The sequence below is a fragment of the Cylas formicarius genome, unplaced genomic scaffold (assembly GCF_029955315.1).
Source record: "Cylas formicarius isolate icCylForm1 unplaced genomic scaffold, icCylForm1.1 PGA_scaffold_2__14_contigs__length_35257938, whole genome shotgun sequence".
In the NCBI taxonomy this organism is placed as follows: Eukaryota; Metazoa; Arthropoda; class Insecta; order Coleoptera; family Brentidae; genus Cylas; species Cylas formicarius.
In genome coordinates, this window is record NW_026844319.1 from 4,083,651 (window position 1) to 4,105,402 (window position 21,752).

General features: G+C 34.0%; 1 protein-coding gene across 1 annotated transcript in view; it reads right to left on the reverse strand.

The window, feature by feature from the left end:
* Positions 1-729: 729 nt before the first annotated feature.
* Positions 730-21,752, reverse strand: part of LOC132697941 (zinc finger protein 768) — a 55,375-nt gene continuing 34,352 nt past the window's right edge. The window contains exons 3-5 of the mRNA XM_060663720.1: positions 16,196-16,493; positions 8,184-8,552; positions 730-2,555 (exon numbers count right to left, since the gene is read on the reverse strand). Coding sequence (XP_060519703.1) covers positions 1,588-2,555; positions 8,184-8,552; positions 16,196-16,493 — 1,635 coding nt within the window. The 3' untranslated portion in view covers positions 730-1,587. The remainder of the gene's footprint in view (positions 2,556-8,183; positions 8,553-16,195; positions 16,494-21,752) is intronic.

Below are 21,752 nucleotides of genomic sequence, written 5' to 3' on the forward strand. Positions count from 1 at the left end.
AGTAGTAATAGTAAGTGGAAATAAAGTGAAAAAAGTTCCCAATCGATAAGACATGCGTGCTAAAAATGTCATTCTAGGTCAAAAATCGGGTAAACGACGTTTAATACGCAAATTGCAGATCATAGTATTGCCTACAAAAATTGCCGCTATCCGTTTTTAGCTGGGACTCTCCGTGTCTTAGTTTTCGCGATCTTAAAATGTACATTTTGCACCCACAAAAACTCGTTAGGTAGAGTACTTTTTACCGTGGTTTCCCCGGAGGCCTACCTTACGACCTGCTATGCTGTATGCTAATTATAAACCATAGTTCTGATTTCATACTCTTCGAAGTCGACATGAACAGTCCATTCCTGGCGTTTCAAACTTCCATTGTCTAAAAACGTTTTTAACGCGTTTCTTGTTCTTTCTCTTCTCCTTAATGGATAGATAAATTGTTTAAATGAAGTTCAGGCAACTATCTTTACATCATTTACATCTTACTACATTTACATTCATTTTTAATTACATCGAGTGCCCGAAAATGTATGGGTCATTGTGAAAAACCGAAATTAAGCTTCGGTCGATATCGGAAACGACAGGACCTAACGGGCTGTTCTGTGGTGTGGTATGTGCGGTAAATAGCTCAACAATTAATTTCCAATTTGCAAAGGAAATGTAATTTCCATGGATGAGATTTCAGCTGAAGCACTAAAGCAAAAAAAGTGTTTGATGTTCAAAGTGTCAAAGTTGTTGCAATAAACAAGGTTTGTTTTTAAAATTTTGGTTAAAGAAATCAAATACATTTTAGTGTTAGATTAATATTAGATATGATTGTTGTGTTTTTTGTAAGTGTAGCAACTTCTTTATGTTCATTTGAAAACCTCGTCCATGCTTTAATAAAAAAAATAATCTATGAAGTTTTAATTTATTTTCTTTTTATAATTTTTTTTTTGAACACACACCATTCGCCGGTGATGAATATATCGGATATACGCCAAATGACTTGGCGATTGTTGACATTCACTGGTATATCTTGACAATCATGGGGGATAAGTTTGGATATACTAATATAATAAAATGCAATTCTTTTAATTTTTGGAATCACGATATCTGAAGAATGGAGATTAGTAACAATAAAGTGTAAGGACCATTTTTTTAGACATGGATGGTCTACAATTTGTCTGAAATATATTTTTTGGTATAACTTACGTACATAAAATAAAAAAACGAGAATTTTGACTTCTGACACGGAATAACGTGGGATCGATGAAGATGGAGAACAAATGATAGGTATGGTATGGTTTTTAATTGTTTAAATAACATATTACACGCGTTCAAACCAGCTCGCCCCTGAAATGCTCGGCAAATACGGGCGGACCGTGACCCGACCGAAGAAACCCTTATCAACCATTAAAATCCATATTAACTGTTACCAAATGTTTTGCAGCACCATGTGAAGATCACTCAGCGGAAATATCTAAGAATATTTCGATGAAATCAGCGAATAAATACAAAAATCAACTAATAATCAAGTCCTTTATGGTTTCGAGACTCGCCGCTGGCAAACGGTCACCCGATACAAGGTCCCAGTTGCCAGCTGGCCGTTAGTCACTGAGCCGGGAGGCCGTTCGTAGGTTTGAATTCCGGATTGACCGCCTGGAATTGAGCGACGCTCGTGGGAGGATTAAAACTCGGCGCGTAACACTGCGGGAAGTACAGCTCGGGTTTCACGACGCCCGTGGGCGTCAAGCCTCTGGGTAACATGCCGTTGGTGTGCAGTTTACTGTCGGAACTGTTAGAGTCTCTTCTGGTTTTCGCCGCGTGCGGGTTCATGTGATTATCAATATGCTTCTTGACCTCGGGTTCGGTCGCGAACCTTCTCCGACAATTGGGCATCGGACAGCAGAACGGTCTGTCGCCCTGGTGGGTCCTTGTGTGTTGGTCCAGGATCGCTTTTTGCCTGAAATCTTTGCCGCACTGCGTGCACTTGTACGGCTTCTCGCCGGTGTGTATCCGCAAGTGTTGATTCAAAATGGTGCGCTGTCTAAAGTTCCGTCCGCAGTACACGCAACCGTACGGCTTTTCGTTTGTGTGTATCCTGAGGTGTTGCGTCAGATGGCTCTGCTGTCGGAACCTCTTGCCGCATTCCGGACAAGGGTACGGCCTGCTCTCTATGTGGATACACCCGTGCTGCAGTAGAGTCGACTTCTGTTTGAACTCCTTTTGACATATGGGACACCTCACGTATAGAGGCATTCCCGCCGACCTTCCGTGCTGAATGACGTCCGGCAATCCTTTGCCCTGGCCCTGCTTGAGGTACTGCAGCGGGTTGAAGTTCCCGCCCGGGCCGAACACGGAATGATTCATACCTTTCGCGTCCTTGAAATAGGCGGGATATTGCAGGTTGCCCACCATTCCGTTGGGTGAGAAGCAACTGGTCCTGTCGTTGGGACCGTTTTCGCCATCTCCGTAAGTCGACGTGACCTCCTCTTTTCCTTCATCCGGAGGAAAAGGGACGTCTTGGGGCCACAGAGTCGGGTTGATGCCGTTCTTGAAAACGAGATGCGGGCTCACGTCTGCAATGAGAGAATTTGCGTTCAAGATTTTGATGCCAGAGCTGAGACAAAGATGCCTCCCAAGCGATCATCTGGCGTTTAACGGGTCCAAATTAGATCTATCTACTAATAAATACATAGAGGCTGTAGATATATGTTACTCGCAAATATCGAAAACCCTCGTTGATCGAAGGATAAATGACCTCAGGGTAATAACCCAACGGTAAGAGATGAGAAAATAAGTTTCGCGGGTATCGATTCTTGCTCGACATAGTTTCGCTTGTTAGTGACTAAATTGGTAAGCAAAGTTCTCTGACTATAATTTTAATTTATTGCGAATTTATATCGAAAATTCTGCAAATACAACTTTTTTTAATTTAATAATAAGCAGCAACTATATATAATAGTTTATGTACAGGGTAGCCCTTTTTGGACACTTTCACGGGGTATCTCAGTTATTTTTAAAGATAGGGAGTCACCGGTGTACGCGACACTGTGCTACTTTTTGTGAAATTAAAAATGCCGTCAACAAAATTATCACAATCCTCTTGGTTTTTGAGATACAGTCTTGTGTTACGAGTTATTTAAGTGTTTAAAAAACGTACATACAGGATTTTTCCGTATAATCCAGTGGCGTAGTTTGTTTTCTTGTTACTTGCAATTTTTAGTTATGAAGCAAACATATTTTTTAACTCGACACCCTGTATATTATTTTTTACATTAATTCGAAATCATTTAAGCTTTTCAAAAATATATATTAGTATAAACTTGTTTAAAAAATTAGGCTCAATATTCAATTTTTTTTATTTTTTACTTTGTTTGTAGCAGTAGCCCATCGTAAATCAACTAAATCAACTAAAAATAAGATACATCTAAGCAGTTTTTACTATATAAGAAACTCTTTGCTTAATTTCTAAAAAAACAGAATGAAAATATAGGTTTTTAAAAAAATAATGTCTACTTAATATGATAAATATTATGTTATGACAATATTAATTTTGACTCATCTATTAAAAACAAAAAAGCAAATGTGTCAATAACTTAGGAGACTGTCAGTTTTAATTTTTTTTTTCGCTATCCATTTGTTCTTTAGGTGTTTATTTCATTTTAATTAATTTTCTATAACAATGGCAGCATATGAAAACTCAGAAAAATATGAAATGTTAGCATGTTTTGTACAATGCAATGAAAATGCTCAAGAAGCTTCGGAATTATATTACTACGAGCAAGGGTTTTAAAGGGATATGGGGATAGCAATACAACTTAAAGAGTGCATGCATATTTCTGAAAAGTTTAAATGATATCCAATTAATGTAAAAAATAATATATATTTAAAGAGTATATGTGAACTTTTTAACCAATAAACGGTTAGAACAAGGAAAAAGCAAACTACACAACTGGATTTTAAGGAAAAAATCTTATAAAAAGGTTATTTCAATTCTTCAATAACTTAAAAGACAACGGAGATACGAGGGTGGTCCCAAAATCGATAGCTTTGAATTTCATCCTGTATCTCAAAAACCAAGAGGACCATGCAAATTCTGTTGACGGTGTCTTCAATTTAACAAAAGAGTAGCACAATGTCGCGTTAGCCGCACCTTTTTAAAAAATAATCGAGATACCCCATAAAAGTGCCCAAAATGGGATACCCGGTACTATTTGTTGAAGCTAAAGTGACGCATCTAGGGTATACTCTATCGTTATTGGCGAATTTAGAATTCAATGAGTCCTCTGGCGGAAAAAATGAGAACCTAATTGAGAAGTTGTTTTCACATGCTTGGGTTGCACGATATTGCTAAAACAAATAGTTTGCTGTCGTTCGCCATCATCATTCATCCAAATCTTCAACATTAAGGGAAAAGTTTACCAAATTGTTGATGACTATAACTCAAGAAATATTTAATAAAAATTATCCTAATAATAGGAGAACTGTAGCAAAGCGACTTATGAAAGCTTAGCTTTCTACAATTTTTAATGTTACTAGTTTGAATAGATAATACAAAGTTATCCTTCGAGAGGTATCGGTCCTTGCAGCAGACCCAATTAAAATGAGATGTTTTTAAGAAATTTAATAATCCTTAAATAATCCAAACCTCCTAAATCTAATATTTCAAAGCCCGGTCCTGCTCTAAAATCCTGAAAATTTAATGTCGACATCGTAATCCTAAAAGATGGTAAAAGGAATGCTACGGGGATTGTGAACACAAGTGAATATCAGGAAAAAATTCAAGAGATTCTAACAGGCGTCAACTTAAAAAAAAACCTAGGTCATCAATGAAACGCAACCTTAAATCTGTTATTAAGGTTTCTTGTTTATTAGAATCCATGAAAAAGTCCTTCGCCTCCTCCTTATGACACTAAATTTCCTCCTCTTGACGGGACTCCCTAAGATTCACAAACCAAGTTATCCTCTAGCAATATATCTAGCTTCTAAATTAAAACCCTTTACTGGGAAAACTGGTAGTTTCATACTTAATTCCTTTCATTTTATTGAACAATTAAAAATAATAAACAGGATATTCTGGTTAGTTCAACGCAGAATCTCTCTTTATTAAAGTCCCTATTCCTGAAACTCTCAATATTATGTCCGATATATTAAAATCCGAAAATCTGGAACCAAACCGTCTCATCTTGCTTGTCCGTTCTCCATTATCCCTAAGATATATTTATGGAAGCTTTTGAGAGGAAAGCCAACGACACCTTCCATCTAAAAACAAAATTATGGAAACGCTACGATGATCACTTTTGTAATCTGGCCTCGTGATCATAAATCCCTCCGAGATTTTCTTAGCCATTTAAACTTTATAAATTCTAATATACGTTTTACAATTGAATTGGAAAATAATAACTATATTCCATTCTTAGATATTCTTATCAATACAAAATCAGACCTAAGGTTGGGTCATTCTCTTTATAGAAAACCTACGCACACAAACCGATACCTTAATGCGTTGATCACCAGCTGGCCCAAAAATCATCGGTTAAAAACTCTGTTGTTTACAGAGCCGTAAAACTATCTCAGTCCGAGTTACTGAACCCAACATATTAACCCAAGATATTAATCTTTCCATCATAAATTAAAGTTCACCCTAACCTTCCAAAAACTCCACACTTGCCACTCTTGCCCTTTCATTATATTCAAAACATCATTGACCACATATCAACAGTTTTTAAGAAATATAACGTCAAATCGGATTTGCCACATGTCCAAGAGTCTCTCAACATCTTCGATCCGTCAATGACAAAATTCCGATTGAGATACCAGGAGTCTAAAATCAAATTTTATTCGATAAAAGTAAAATTCTTGTATGTAGTCAATTCTTCTACCAACGAAAAATCCGAGAATCTGTAGAAATCTATAAGCAACCAAAGAATCTTAATCGCGACTCAGGTCTTTACCGAGACAAAATTCATATCGCTCCCTTAGCTAAGCCCACCTCAAACAATATATAAGCGGGTATAGAGTAGAACAGAACAGTTTCAATTAAGCTCCGAGAAGCCAATAGCGAAACGTCAGCGAGTTCGCTTCATCAACAATCGATGCAGGGGGAATCCAGAAGATTTGTAAATATTAAATTTATTAACGCCTTCTACAAAAAAAAACGGATTTTCAGATTATAATTTAAATAGGATAAAATGGATTTCATTGTAAGAGACTCTGCTTGAGACATTTTCAACAAAAATAATGCTTTATTGTCGGTTACGTAGGTAGAACGAACCGGCCAAATGTTCAAAGCGAACAGGAAAACATATGAAAAAATGAAACATATGACACTTAATTTATGTCATAAAACTATCTATGTTATGTTTATGTTTTAAATTTCGTAGTGTTCTCTGTTAAGCGGACACCTCACTGTACTTCCTTACGGATCCATTTGTTTACTGTCAGCAGCTCCACCATCAGAGAACAAATTGGCGAATAGCTATTGGGATTAATTATGAATATGAAACAAGGCGCAACTTTTAGTTTTATTAATTTACTTATTTATGAACAGAATTCCAAATTTGATGACGTGTTAGAGATATGTAAGTTCGAAATCAATTCCTAACAAAATCGTTGATAAACATGGGTAATAATAAATAGTTATTAGTAATAGTATAAGTCAAAATTGGACTTGATGAATTGGTTTTTTTCGAGAAATTAACTTTAAGACGCTGTACCTAATTAAGAGCAACATTTTATTAAGCAATATCTTATTAAATATAATAGTTTTCAATGGTAATCAAGTTCTTGCATTCGTGTGTTGCAAAAAATCATAGAATTTCAGGTAACCTCCACTTTTTCCAATCCAAACCCATACCTAATCAACTTTTTTAAAGTCGATAGATTCTATTCACTTTGAACTGTATAATTTTCTGTGCCCTGAGTTAATTGAATTTAAGCCAAATTGGACAACTTGGTATTATTGCAAATTACATGCGTTACCTAAAATATTCTCGGATCTAGTTTTCGTTTTTTTTTTTTTGGTATAGAGTGTTTGAGTTCTTTGTCGTCTAACGTTAACAGTTGGTAGAACATTTGAAAATGATGCAAAATAAACATAGGTTCTAAAACGCTTTTTTTAGCTTTTCTGCTATATATTTCGTTTTTCATCAGAGAATTTAAATCCGTTATTAGTTTTCATATTGCAGATAGAGGGCGTTATGGGGTTTTTAGCGCACACAGATAATGAACAAAACTTTCTTAAGTCAAGGAGCGGCTGCCAAAAGTTCAGATACCATAAGATTCGAAGTGTTTCAAAATAATAAAAATACTTTTGCACAACTTCTTTAAATTTGTTTGAATTAATTTTATTTCAATCAATAGTTTTTATTTATATTAGTTTATGTTTTGTACTAATTAAATTTTTGATTTATAATAAAAAAAACTTTCTCTTTTCTTGCTAATAAATAGTAAAGCTCTGCTTTATGGCGTAGTTTAATGAATAAATAAGTATAGGATGTCATGCGTATCATTGCATTATTAGGTGTTACGTAGGATTTTTAGGATTTTTTGTCATTAGTAGTTATTCTAACGCGGATCTGCGGCAAAAATTTCCCGCATTTAGGAAAAACATCGGTTTGGCAATAGAAGCATTAATGAAATTTTACAAAATTTAACAAATAGCCGTTTTTTGTCTGTTTAAACCTGATCGAGAACGTCATATCAGCGCGGTTAATGTTTTTATTCTCGTTTAGTCGCAGATACTCGCAAATGCGACGTTGCCAAACTATATTTTTTATCTAAATGTGGATAAATTTGTGTCGAGATATGCGTTGGAGTAACTACTGGCGCATTTCGACATGAGGTCGGTTAGTTAAATACTTATCACGGACGTTTTCGATATCTGCGCGCAACACACCCAAACAAATAAAATATAAAGGATAGAAGTGTTAGAACGTGAGGAAACAGCAGTGACCACTCCAACCGCCCACGTCCACATCAGGTTTAACTTCAAAAAGGGCCGGTCTATTTTCATTTCGATTGGTTACAGTGCTCTTGATGGTACGAGACTTTTTGGAGGAGTGGCTCGAAATGGGCTGCGCGAGAGTGGCCGCCGCTCATATAAAAAACGGGGCGCTCGCCTTGGTGTGTGCGGACGTGCTGGTTGAGAATAGCCTTCTGCCGAAAGTGTTTCCCGCACTCCGGGCACTCATACGGCTTCTCACCGGAATGGATGCGCAGGTGCTGGTTGAGGATAGCGCGCTGTCGAAATGTACGCTCGCAATACACGCATGCGTACGGCTTCTCGTTCGCGTGGATGCGCAGGTGCTGCGTCAGATGACTCTGTTGTCGGAATCGTTTGCCGCATTCCGGGCAGCCGTAGGGACGGCTATCGGTATGGATGCGTTCGTGCTGGAGCAGAGTCGATTTTTGCTTGAAGTCCTTCCCGCACGTTAAACATTTGAACAGCCTTAGTTCCCCCGTCAGACCATTAGGGTTCTTCTTCAGGCCCGCCTGTTGCTGCTGGATGACATCGGGCAGGCTCGCTCCCCTCAGGTCCTGCATGTTCCCAGTATATTGGTCTAATTGGCCTCCTGCAACCGAAATTTTAATATCAATATTGCCTTAATCATTATTAGTAAGTACATACACCAAGTTTTACAGGTACCGATTATGGATTATTGGGTTTACATTTACACAAAACTGATTAAAACTATGTCTTTGTTTTATTCATTTATTTATTTTATATTATTTCTAACAAAATTAAATATATTTCGCATTATTGAAGAATTTGTGTGTACACTTTAATATGGCTTTAAACACATTTTAACTTCAACCTAATTTAGTAATTTTCAATGAAATAGGTGGCGATGTGGCAACAGACATAACACTGTATTATTTTTAAGATATTTAAATAATAGAGAATTACTAATGAAACCAGTTGAATGCAATTATACAGATAAATGTAACAATAACAAAAAGGAGTCCAGATTTATATAATTTATGCATATTTATTTAAGTGTTCTGGTCTTGCACAGATTCTTTGCTAAAATCTAGTATATAACCACCCCTCTTCATTGTTAACTACAGTGGGCCCTCAGGCTGCACGTCCTTGCGGAGTTCTTCGGTTCAGTGTATGTGAATAATGCCCTCATTGGGTCCTCACAACTTGTGTAAGTTCATAATATCAATTTCAGATATTTATTCAGAGTTGAATAACATTAACACTGATAAAGGATCTGGACCTTCTGCTTCTCACGAACTGTTGCTTCTCTAGACCTCTGCATGTCATCTTTATCAAGTCACTTTAGGAGGGCATATTTTTTGGCATAAGGAAATCTTTTTATTTAGCTAATATACCGCCGTGTTAGTATACTCTATGCCATTCCAAAATTATTAGAAAAATGGATCATAACATTTTTGAATTCGCACTTAGGATCTGACATCATTTACGAGTAGTTCGGTTTCAAGAAAAACTCATCTACTAAACTGAAACTTACTTACCTGACGTGCTGCAAACAAAGGCGGTAGAAGGGAGGCAACATAAACTCATTATATACAGGCGCTTGGCAGGGTACACCGTGGGTAGTTGATTAAGAAACACTGGGTGTTTCCGGTACTTTATTGCGCTGGATAGAGAATTGTGATGCATTTAAAGAACTTTAAATCTTAGTCTCATCGGGTGTCCCCTAGAGCTCTCACCTATTCAATACCTTTATCAATAACATTACATCATATTTTAAGTATAATCGTCTACTTGTTTTGGCTGCCGATCTTATAAGATTCCATAAGTCTAAAGTTTTGCCTATTGCATTAATATTAGTCCATTGGGTTTCGTGGATCAGATCAGGGATTTGGGTGTGCTATTAAAATCCACGTAAACTTTTAGCGGATAGAAAGTGTTCAGTACAAATTCTGCCGATACGTGAATTATAAATTATATAACAATCAGGAATTCCACTATACTAATGTCTGCTCAGCATTATATTTAACACATCTCGAAGGAAACAGAGGTACTTAAAACTAATTGAGAGACTGATTAACTGTGCAGCCCTTCGAGGATTGGTTAATATGTTCCATCCCGAACCACCACCAGGAGCTCTATAGAACTAACTGTGCTTATCGCTCAATTATCTCTAGTACCTTCCGATTGTGCCACGAATCAAGCGACTTAAGATCTTTTGTATTGTTTTCTCATAACCTTTTACAATTATATATTTTGTGGAATAATTCAGTTAATATTTTGTACAGGTCTCGTGATAGTTTGTGTTGTTTTGTACAAATATTATATATAAAATTGATTAATTTCTAACGCTTGGGAATCATTAAAAATTGCGAAAATGTTAGCGGGCTACATCTCTGTGGAGCTGACACAAATATCAACAAAATCGGGCAACAAGTATCTAACATATAAAAAAGTTGTTTTATAATGGTATATTACTTTATTCCTATCAACTCGTGGTTTTTATAAAAAGAAGCTTGAGCGACATTTTAGATAAGGCTCATAAAAATTATAGACCACAAACCACACCACAATATATATGATATATATAAATATATAAATATAATAAAACCATACTCAAAATTGCAAAACTTTTTTTATATTAAACTATGGTCATTACTGAAAATATCGCTACCTACAATTAAAATGGAATACACAACAAAATATATTAATTATATAAATAATATATATATAAATATTAATTATTAGGAATGCATACAGCATGTTGTAATTCATGGTTCTCGTGGTTTTATTAATTAAAACATTAATGTTAGGCAATTGATTGGTCCCACGTATGAAGTAGATGTTTAGCGAATTCAGAAATATGTTTTAGACACCTTTATTATAAAAATTCAATATTTATTACTTTGATATTCGTAAGAAATTAGTTTAATTTTTATATATTATAAAACAGCAGATTGCGGGGGTATTGTATAGCTTCAGATTGTCAATTATTGTTTTTAAGTTGTATTCAGGTATCACCCATATATTTGTAAGTATTTGGTAGCTACTTATTAATACAAAATTATTTTAATGTTCAAATATATATTTTATTAAATTTTGAACCATATTCGGTAAATAGGGTGATCTATTTTAATTAAAAAATGACAAAAAAAACGCAACACTAACTAGGCAACACTTATCTAAACTAAATAAAAAACTATGTTCTACTTTTTTCTGTTTTCTATGCTATGCTTTATGCCTTGCCCGCACTAGACGGCAAACATGTCGCTTTTTTTTTCATACAGTTTTTTTCATTTATTAATTTCTAAATAACTAAAATGACTATTAAAAAATATTACCATAAGAAACACTATTTTTATAAATTCGAAAATACCAATAATAGTAGGGATAGTATTTTCCTGCAAAATTTGTAGTTCAAAGCAAACGTCTTAAAACTAAACTAATTACAGTTTAAGTTCAACATTTTTAAAGGTGAAACTCCTTAAGTTAAATTTTTCATACTGCTTTGGTACATAATAATGGCTATACATTATTGGATATATGGATTAAGCTAAAGCGGACCAATAAATCAAATTATTAAGGGTGAATAATGTGTGTCATCTGTTAACCAACAAAAAGATGTGAAAAAAACAACCATTAAAATGTCGATAAATCATGTGATTGAGTAGCTACATGATTTTGTATCATTTGTTTTCCAAAGAACATATAAATTATCCTAGTTTCCATTCTGAAAACTGTTCATTCCTTATAGCAGGTAGACCAAAAATTTATCACTAAAAAACCCCAGATTGACTTTTGTTAGATTGTTTACGAATAAATAAAGGCTCCAAATAATACAGCAGGGATAAACTGGATATTCTCCCCTATGCATAAAAATTTTGGTCATCTTCCAAAACGTTAAAAATTCACCAAAAAACATTACTTCAAACAATTTCCAGGGAAATTGAAGTTTCAAATTTTCAAAAATTGATTGATTCAAAGTCGGGGACTAGGTGGGCACTAAGTGTAATTCATAGAAATGTAAATGCAGTAGTAATAAACGAACAAGCTTCCATTTTAAATTAATTGGTTCTACAGATAATAAAGAGGTAGATAATAGTTTAAAGAGGACATTATTCCACTTTATTATTAACAACAGATTTCTTGCATTTTTGAGATTAGAAAAGATCTCTTTATTCTTAATTAAGCAAATACGTGATACTCAATTAATCAAATTTTACACAGGACGGCGTAGGTTGGTTGCCCAAAACGTGGGCATTTTAAAAAGGTCTAAAAAAGTGCTTTTTCGATTAAACCATAGCTGCTAGAGATAGATAAAAATGCCGATAGAAATCTAAGAAGCAATCATCAACAAATTTTTGAGACGGTGCGACGAAAATATTAATCAATACCAACTTTTAGTAGTAGTAGTAGTAGTTGTTATCTAATTTGAATTTAAGCTTTGAATTGTTGGACTGTCATAACTTTCTTCGGAAAGGTACGCGAAATTTCAAATCACTCCATTGGTACTTATTTAAAACTTCATCTTATCAATTTACGATTGTCACGCCCCAAGAAAAGAAATTAGAGTTAGCAAACCTAAAACACCCTGGCTGACACATAATTTGAAATTTGAAAGTTAAATAGAACTAAAAACATAGCTGATTTTACCAGATATAAAAACCTCCGTCATTTTCGCCATACATGTCTCCGTACAGAAAAAAAAACTCATATTGATTCATTAACGGCCAGCAAAACGAATCTTAAAAAGCTGTGGCGTAGATTAAGTGCTTTTAATAGAAAAACCAATAAATCGAAAGAAATTCCTATACACTTGTCTGATTCTCAAGAGATTAATATCTACTTTTCAAGTTTCCAACGAACTATTTATACATAATAACTGCAAAAGTGAAATAGTCTTTTGCATCAGACGATCATGACGACTCGAACTCTTTTATTTATACTATGTCGGATCCTGAAGAAGCAGGTTCTATTTTGCTTAATTAACGTCCTAGTTCTTACGACGTAAACAAATTTTTGCCCAAACGCCTAAAAACTTAACCAGCTGCGTGTTATCAGTATCCTTCCAGCAATTTTTAAAATTATATAAACAAATTTATGACATAAGTGAGGTTACGACACACATCTTATTAGATTTTTCAAAAGCGTTTGACACCATTGATCATTAATTAATGTTAGCTAAACTTAAATACTCTGGCTTGACAATTCAGCTCTAAATTTATATAAATCATATTTAGATGGCGGGTCTTAGAGGTATAAATTATAATGGTAAAACGTCGTCGAGGATGAGTATCTTGTGTGGGGTTCCAAAGGGTAGCGTTTTGGGGCCGTTATTGTTTTTAGTTTATACAACTAGAATTTTAAAATCTGCAGTGCTCCGGCATACACTGATGATGATTATTTTGTCGTCAATAACGCAAATAATACTGACACAATGATTAACAACGAATTGGAGAGGTTCAGTAAATTACCATCTTCAATTAAATGCAAGTAAGTCATATGCACTCTTCTTTGCTGCAAATAAATAAATAAGGTAGCTTTTCTTTGAAAATTAATATGGCCTTAAATGTTGTTGATTCTGCTAGAAATCTTGAAATTATGTTAAACATGGAACTTAGGTCTAGTGAACATATTAAGAAACTAATTCCAAAAACCATCTATTAACTCAAGATTTTAATATTCCATTGAACTGAGGTGGCTTTTACTTGATGAAAATTCATTTAACACAATTGAATTAAAACAAAAAATGTTCATATGTTCACAGTTATTTATCAGCTTGTGACAGCTGTTTCGGCAACATCGTGCCTTTATCAAATAAAAAATATGACAATATTCACACATCTATGTATGTATAATCAGATAGTAATAGTTCCTGAATAACGGTTGTAGTGTTACAAATATAGATTTAACAAGAGAGATGCATTTAAATCCATTTGGTCATGAAGTAATAGATTCGAATATCTCATTTTGTTAATCTCCATGTTCTCCATGTTTCATTATGTAAAATATCAAAATTATCGTCAAACTTGTGCATTTCTGAATTTAAATGAATAGCATAGTTAGAATCTGAACTGTTATTGTTATAGGCTTTTTATGTCCGTTAATGCATTAATCTTCTACCTGTTTGTCCGATATAAATTTTGGGACATAATCCACATTTCAACTTCTAGACTCCGGATTTTCGAGTTTTTCGTGATTTAGCTTTATTGATTATTAAAAATTTTCAAATGGTGTCTTCAGTCTTCTTGCTAGGTTCTCCTATGTACTTTATTCTTTTATAGATTTTCAGAGTTATTTGAAAGTGTTTTTTAGTTATAATCTTATCTAACAATTTTTTTTCTTTTTTTTTTTGTGAGAAGTGGTATATTAAGCAGTCTAAGAATAAAAGGAAGTCATTTTGTGTGTGTGAGCATGATTTGAGTTATTATGTATTAAAATGGCCGTGGGTGAGGGTTTATGGTAAGTGGAAAAATATAATTTATTATTTAATTTACTTATAGTTAAGTACAGAAAGTTTAAAGAGTCATCTAGTTCCGTCTCTATGGTAAATTTTATACGGTTATGTATGGAGTTAATATGATTCAAAAAGGGCTGAAGTTGTCTTTCCGTTTCAGTGAAACAAGCAACAAAAAATTATCTGCGTATCTATAAAACCAAAGAAATCTTTTACTCAGAGGTTGTTTTGTATGATTTTTTCTATATTGTAAATGATATTTTCTGCAAGATTGCTTTTAAAATTGGAGATTGGAGAAACAGGTATAACATTTAAGAATTAACGAATATAAAAGATAGTATAAAAATAAAAGTTCGGATTCTAACTATGCCATTTATTTAAATTCAGAAATGCACAACTTTGACGATAATTTTCATATTTTACATAACGAATCAAAAAGCAAAGCACTAAATCTGTTGGAAGCTATGGAGATTAACAAAATGAGCTATTGGAATCTATTACTTGATGTCTAATTGGATTTAACTGCGTCTCCGTTGTTAAATCTCTATTTATAACTTCACAACCGTAATTCAGATTCTATTACTATCTGATTATATATATAGATGTCGGATTATCGTCACATTTTGTATTCGATAAAGGCAGGGTGTTGCCGAAAGAGCTGTGTTCTAATTCAATTTTCCTTTATATTCAAGCAATTTCTCAATACAACTCTAAAAATATGCGAAAGCGTAGTGTCATCACATTTTAACTATTGTTATCTTATTTAAGGCCCGTGTCTGGATCTTGAGTGTAGGATTCGCCTTAGCCTTCAGAAATTCAGAATAGCGTTTGTAGGCTTGTTTGCAATCTTCGTAAATATGATTGTGTTAGAAAAGATAAAAGAATTGGACTGGTTAGAAATGGAAAGACGTAAGACTCCCCATTTGGCAAATTTTACTCATCGGCTTATTACAGGTAGTCACCCTTCCGCCCTCAAAGCAAAGTTTCAGTTACATGTAAGATGTAATAGTGCGTTTTCAATTTTTAAATATCATATGTCCCTCATTAGGAGAAGCTATGTCTATAATGTAATTATGTTGTTCAATTTGCTGTCAGAAAATTAAAAAAAAAACTTTCTTTAAAAAAGTTTGAAATACAATTTAAAAAATACCAACTATCTGGGTAAAAAATTAATTGGGGTATACCTAATGCCGAGTAATAATTTTTATGTGTGTACTTTTATATCACCTTCTATTTTTGTCTATTACTTTTGATTCCGTCTACCTCTCTTTCTCTCGCTTCGAGTGGTTAAGAAGAATAGCATTTAAACTAGACTTGGCCCCACGAAATGTAATTTTGGAAAAATGCAATTAACAAAGGATGTTAGAGACTCTGATGTTACAAGAAAGTTTTAATTTGGTTTTAAGGCCGGGTGCGGGGTGTTGAGATTTAGAAAGTTTCGAAGGTCATAACACGAAGTGCGCAAAATTCAAAGAATATAGTGTGGGAGAGCAGGGAGGGGGTGCATCAAGATTACTATATTTTATTTAAAAAGTGGGTGCAAAATTTCGTTTGGGTTGCGCAAAATATTCGCGTCATTTTGGATATTTTTCATGATGACATCGAATAAATAAACGTAAAAAAAAGTAATAACAAAACGTCGAAAACAACTAAAAACTCAAATACACTGACTGTAAAGAATTTGCCTCGGGAATGTTTTATGAAAACTTTCCACAGATTTTACGATAATCGATTGACTTTAACATCGAATATCTCCAAACAAATAAAATGACACTCAGAAACTTTTGGTTGAAATCCTTTCATTCGGTTATTCTCACCTCCATCCGGTCCCAAACTGGTCAGCATAACCCCGGGCTGTTTTAAGTATTGAAGGGCGGAAAAGCTGCTCGCGCCCAGCATATGCGGCGGCACGGGAGGAGGGGCGGCTGGCGGAGGTGCTCTAGCGTACTGCTGGTATGCTTGCTGTTGATTTTGCTGTTGCTGCAAATCGGTGGGGAAACATTGAGACGCAGGCCTAGGTTCGAGGTCCATCGTCGGCTGCTCGGGCTGAATGTCATCGTCGCGTGGTTCTGCCTGCGTGGCCGGATACGGGGACGGTGCGGGTGATGGGAGGCTCTAGACGAAAATATTACAAGATAAATCATCTTCACCGTTATTTATCTTCAATTAAGAGCATTTATTAGTTAATTTAATTCTTATTCGTAATTTTTCCTTATTATCTTGACGAATTGGATGCTTGTTCTGAGGTTCAAAAGCTATGAAAGGATACCAAAAATGAAACATAGGTTTTAGATTAATAAGCCAAATTTTTGAGGAATGAGTCAACTTTATTCCGAAATACAAGTCAGAATTTCTGAAAAATGCGTCAGAATTTCTGGAACACAAGCGAGAACAAGTGAAACATAAGTCTCCCGAGAGAAATTGCCAATAGAAGCATCAGATTAACAGTGCGATTCGCAAAGAATGGACATTCTCTAAATTGGAGACACTACAGTCCAGGTCACACTGAGAATACAGTGTGGATGGCACAGGCAATGTAATTCAAATGTGAGAACGCGGTACAGCGTAACAGAGAATCGTATAGCAGTCTCAGAGTAACAATAAATAAATAAATAAACATAAACATTTTCAATTAAAGGGTATAATTTATTTAAGTAGATAGATGTTCTCAGGACGGTGGAGTGTGTGTATATACGATCTGATATGCAGTGTCACGAAATTCCAGTTGAGAATTTCTAAAATGATTTTGAACGGCAGTGGTTACTACTATGTAAGATTAAGTTAGGCTTAGGAGTTTTTCACCGCCCACCTCGGTTTAATGTTTTAACTATCCTTCGAATGCTGGAAAGCTCAATTGCTAGTAGTATTATGCGAATGAGCTTATTGTTATGGGTGACATAAACATGAACCTTTTAAAAAAAATTCAATGTTACTGATCAGTTTGACAACTTGCTTGATACTGTTGATTTTGAACAGATCATATTAAATCCCACAAGATATTCAAAAGTTCATTTCGGTCTTTTAAATGGGAGCGTAGAACACCGAGGCATGCATAGTCATTCTGATCATCAACTAATTTACTGCACACTTAATTTAAAAATTTTACAAATACATCCAAAGTTCCGTAAGTATAGGGACCGAAAGCATATTTATAAAGAACGCTTTATTGCTAAAATGTGGACTGGGGTGAGGTGTTTTATGAGACTGGTATTGAGGTAACAGGGACGAGAGTAACGGAAAAAATGTTAGCGCGTTTTGATTTCTGCGCTCCTATTTGCACTAAACGGATGACGAAACCTAAATCTTGGTTTACAAGCGATGAAGAAACATCTCGACCAACTTCTTTTTAAATATAAAAATCCAAAAATTTACAAGAAACCTTTAGGAGTTATTTAAGTTGAAAGTGTTCAAATAAAGAATTCCAGTTGGCATTGGTAATTATGACGTAGTCTGAGCTCTATCTCAATTAAAGTCCAAGGCTTTACAAAAAGGATGGAATATCTCTTGAGATGCTTAGAGTGCGCTGTCCAACCATCAAACCCGTGTTATCACACCTTTTTAATTCATGCATTGAAAAAGGACCATTTTTTGCTCTACGGAAAGTTCCAATAGTTTTGCCTTTAGCTGAAGTTAGTGCTCCAAAGAAAGTATCTAGTATTAGACCCAGTAGCTTATTGTCATCGCAAAAGTGTTTGAAAAGTTAATTTACAGACAAATAATGCATTATTTTAATACAAATGCACTTTTGCCAAAATATTAGTCTGGGTTTCGTAAGGGCTTCAGCGCTGCTGTTGACAGATAAGCTTTAGTATTGCTAGACTATAGTCTTTTGACACCCTTACCTTTTCTGTGTGAACCTCTTTTAGATAGAGATCGTACAGACTTACAGATAGTAGAAATTGTTAACAGGAGATCGGCGGCGTAAGTGTTGGAGAGAAGTGTACCTCAAGATTCACTTCTGGCTTTCTTCTGCGACTTTAGTTACTTGTTATCTTCACTTCGGATGTGAGTGATTACATCAGTACGCTGATGACACTTAATTATATGTAAGTTTCCCAAGATCTGAGACTGCTGAAGTTTTAAAGTTAGATAAAAGTTTAGAAAAGTTTGCAATATATTCACATAATAAGGGGCTAATTTTAAATCAAAATAAATCGGCAATTATTTACTTCGTACCTTTTTAAGATTAAGCTATGAAGCTGCTTGGCATTTCAATCAATATTGTTAAAATATCGGTTGTTTCGTAATGCAAAAACTTGGGTGTTATTTTTGATAAGTTAAAGTTCAAGCATCAAAAACTTCACCTAGAGTCCTTTTTACATATTGTTCATAATCGTTGTATACGTTTTAACAATCCTTATGGGATACCAAAAATGCACGAAGACATGTCTCAGAATTTATTTTCTAAGTTGCTAAACAAATAATCCGAGAATTTTAAAAAGAAACTATTAATGCATTTTATTTGAAATCTAACTAAATCTACATAATCCTATTCTAAGTAAGTTCAGAAATACACAGTTTTTATTTGACATTTAGTTGTAACCAAATTTATTTTAAAAAAATAGCTTTTTACAGTATTCAAAAACGTTTAGATCTTCATAAATGTGGCATAAGAACTAATAAGTGTCCAGCATTAGCCATAAGAGAATATCCTGCAAGACGGGTGTCCACGGAAGCCAAGCCAAGAATCGAAAATGCCGTTCAAAAGTTGTCTTAACAGAAGAGAAGCAATATGAAGTTCTTCCGCATTTTGAAGAAAACAACGAAAATTTGTAAACACATGCATCCCGAGATCTAATGGATATTAGTGTTCAAAGGACTTTATAATTTAGTAACTGCCATCCATTTGAATTTTTGCTAGTTCGGAAATTATCCCAAAAGGAGTTTCAAATAAGATTTTTTATTGCTCCCTTATGATGGGCCACTATTTTGAAAGTGGCATTTAAAAAAAAAACGATATGAGCTGCTAGGATCAATAGAAAAAAGACTCATTACTGATGTAACGCAAAATGAAAAAGAAGAAATTAAGAAACAGGGTCGGATAAGTGTTTATGTGTAGTGTGCCATTAAATAATAAGCCCGTTATTTCCTGACTTTGTTCTGAATGGTCAGAGACATTTGAATTTGTTGGAGAACTATATATTTCCATTAATTAATAATCTGCCAGACGATATTATAGAACGAATTATTTTTCAACAAGATAGTGAGAAATATCATACCGTAGTGCCTGTTAGAAATTGTTTAAATCCACGTTTTCCTTTTGAATTGGCCGGGACCATAGATTGGCCAGCGGGGAGACTTGACACCCCTGAACTTTTTTTTATGGGCCTGCATAAAAAACGAAGTGTATAATAATAGGTGTAATTAAGTTCGTAATTAGTAATAAGTTCTACTTACTTGCATTGCTCGTTGATTTTATGTTTTATGTTTAAATAATATGTCTAAAGAAAAACTTAGAATAGGATATTATATGGGTGTAGTTAGATTTGAAACAAAATTCACGAGTTGTTGCAGAAAATTGGCCATAACTTCTAAACTACCAATTTTTGTATTAAAAGTACAAAAGGCAGGGTTTTCATTTATTTATTTTTTTTTAATTAGAAAAAATGTGTGTGACCAACCTGAATAATATATTTTCGCCATAGATAGGTCAAAGCATTAAACCACTTCCATGGATCCATAATAAAAATTCCCAATTTTAGTCTTCAAGTGTGAAAAACACAATTTTGCAAAAAATGGAAAAGAATTTTTTTGCTCAAAAACTACTCAAAATTCCGTGTAATGCCAAAAAATACTAAAAAACAAGCGAATAATTAGAATTTTTTAAAATATTTATAGAGTTCCATTTAAAAAAATAAAGTTGGTTACTGTCCTGGAACAACGGAATACTAAATATATACTTAAGGTCTTGGTTCAAACGCTTTGAACTGAGTTGGTTTTTACTTCATGAAAATCCATTTATCAAAATATATAATATCGTGAAAATCTGAACTTTTAGTTCTTATTTATTTTGTCAAACGCTTTGTGTATTTAACTTTTTTTCCTCAGTGTCTCTACTTACCCATCTTAAATGGACTATCCTGTACATAAGCATTAGGTAAAGTTAAAATATTTAGACAAAATTAGACACGAGCTGTGAAATTTGTCTGAGACCGCACTTGATAGTTGTATTGCTGTATTCTCGGTGTGACTTGGACTACAGACACGAAAATATTATGAAATTCCAAAATTTGATTTGAAGTTTAGTACTATTATCAAAATTGTTAATGTTAAATATTGTTTTTTTATTGTTCGTTGCCCATTATTTACAAATAACTCTGTATATCTAATGTTCCGAATAGCGCTGCCCCTTATGACACACTTACGTCAGAAATTCTGACTCATGTCAGAAACTCGTATTTATTTTTCCAGAATTTTTTTCAGAATTTTGACTTGTTTTTCAGAATTCAGAGTCCAAGAGCGCCCTCAGATTTTGTCTATCGGATCTAATTTTTGTAATTTTATAATTTTAGCTTGTGCATATTTTACGTTGTAAGTGTTATATTACCCTTGCCAGATTCTTTAGATTGGAGCTCACAAGAGCAGTTTTGCTCCAGCAGTGTGGCTATCCCATCCATCCTATATAACGATCTTCCATAGTTTTCGTCTACCACAATTATTGTTAACGCAATGCTAATTTTGCTAAGAAAATGGCGAAATGTGATATTTTTTACATTTACATTTACAAGTATAAAAGTAAGTAATAATGCAGTTAAGAGCATGATAGTATAGGAAGATTGAGTCATTAACAATTCTAGCTATATATTTGGCTATATTATTTTGAGCAGGAAATTTCTAATTTGTATTTTCAATTAAGTGTGCATCTATGTTTTTATTTTTGTCTCAGAACTAATATCAATTAATCTGTGTCCCAAAAACTAGAGCTAGAAAAAATCAGGTGGCATTTTTGGAATGATTTAAAAACATCTAAATTTCCGGCATTTACTTACCATGTGATATGTAACAATATTAAAGATTCGAGGCTACTAGAGAGAAAATTATTTGATAATATAACTGTAATAATAGTAATTTTTCTTCAAAATATCCTAATATGCTAATATATAAACTTTGCTTAGTCACAAACTTAGCTGCGTCATTCCTGAATACATGAACCAACAACTCTTCGTTAATTGTCGACAGGAGAAAATGTACTTTACTACTAAACAAAAATACAAGACTATATCCAATGTTACAACCGTACATGGTATTATTCTTCATTATTCTTGTTGAGTCAAGCAAATTGACCGCAGATGGCTTTTATTTAAAGTGACAATTTCAAAATGTTAAATCCAAATAAATATTTTCGTATAAATAGTTTATTTTTATTTCTCTCAA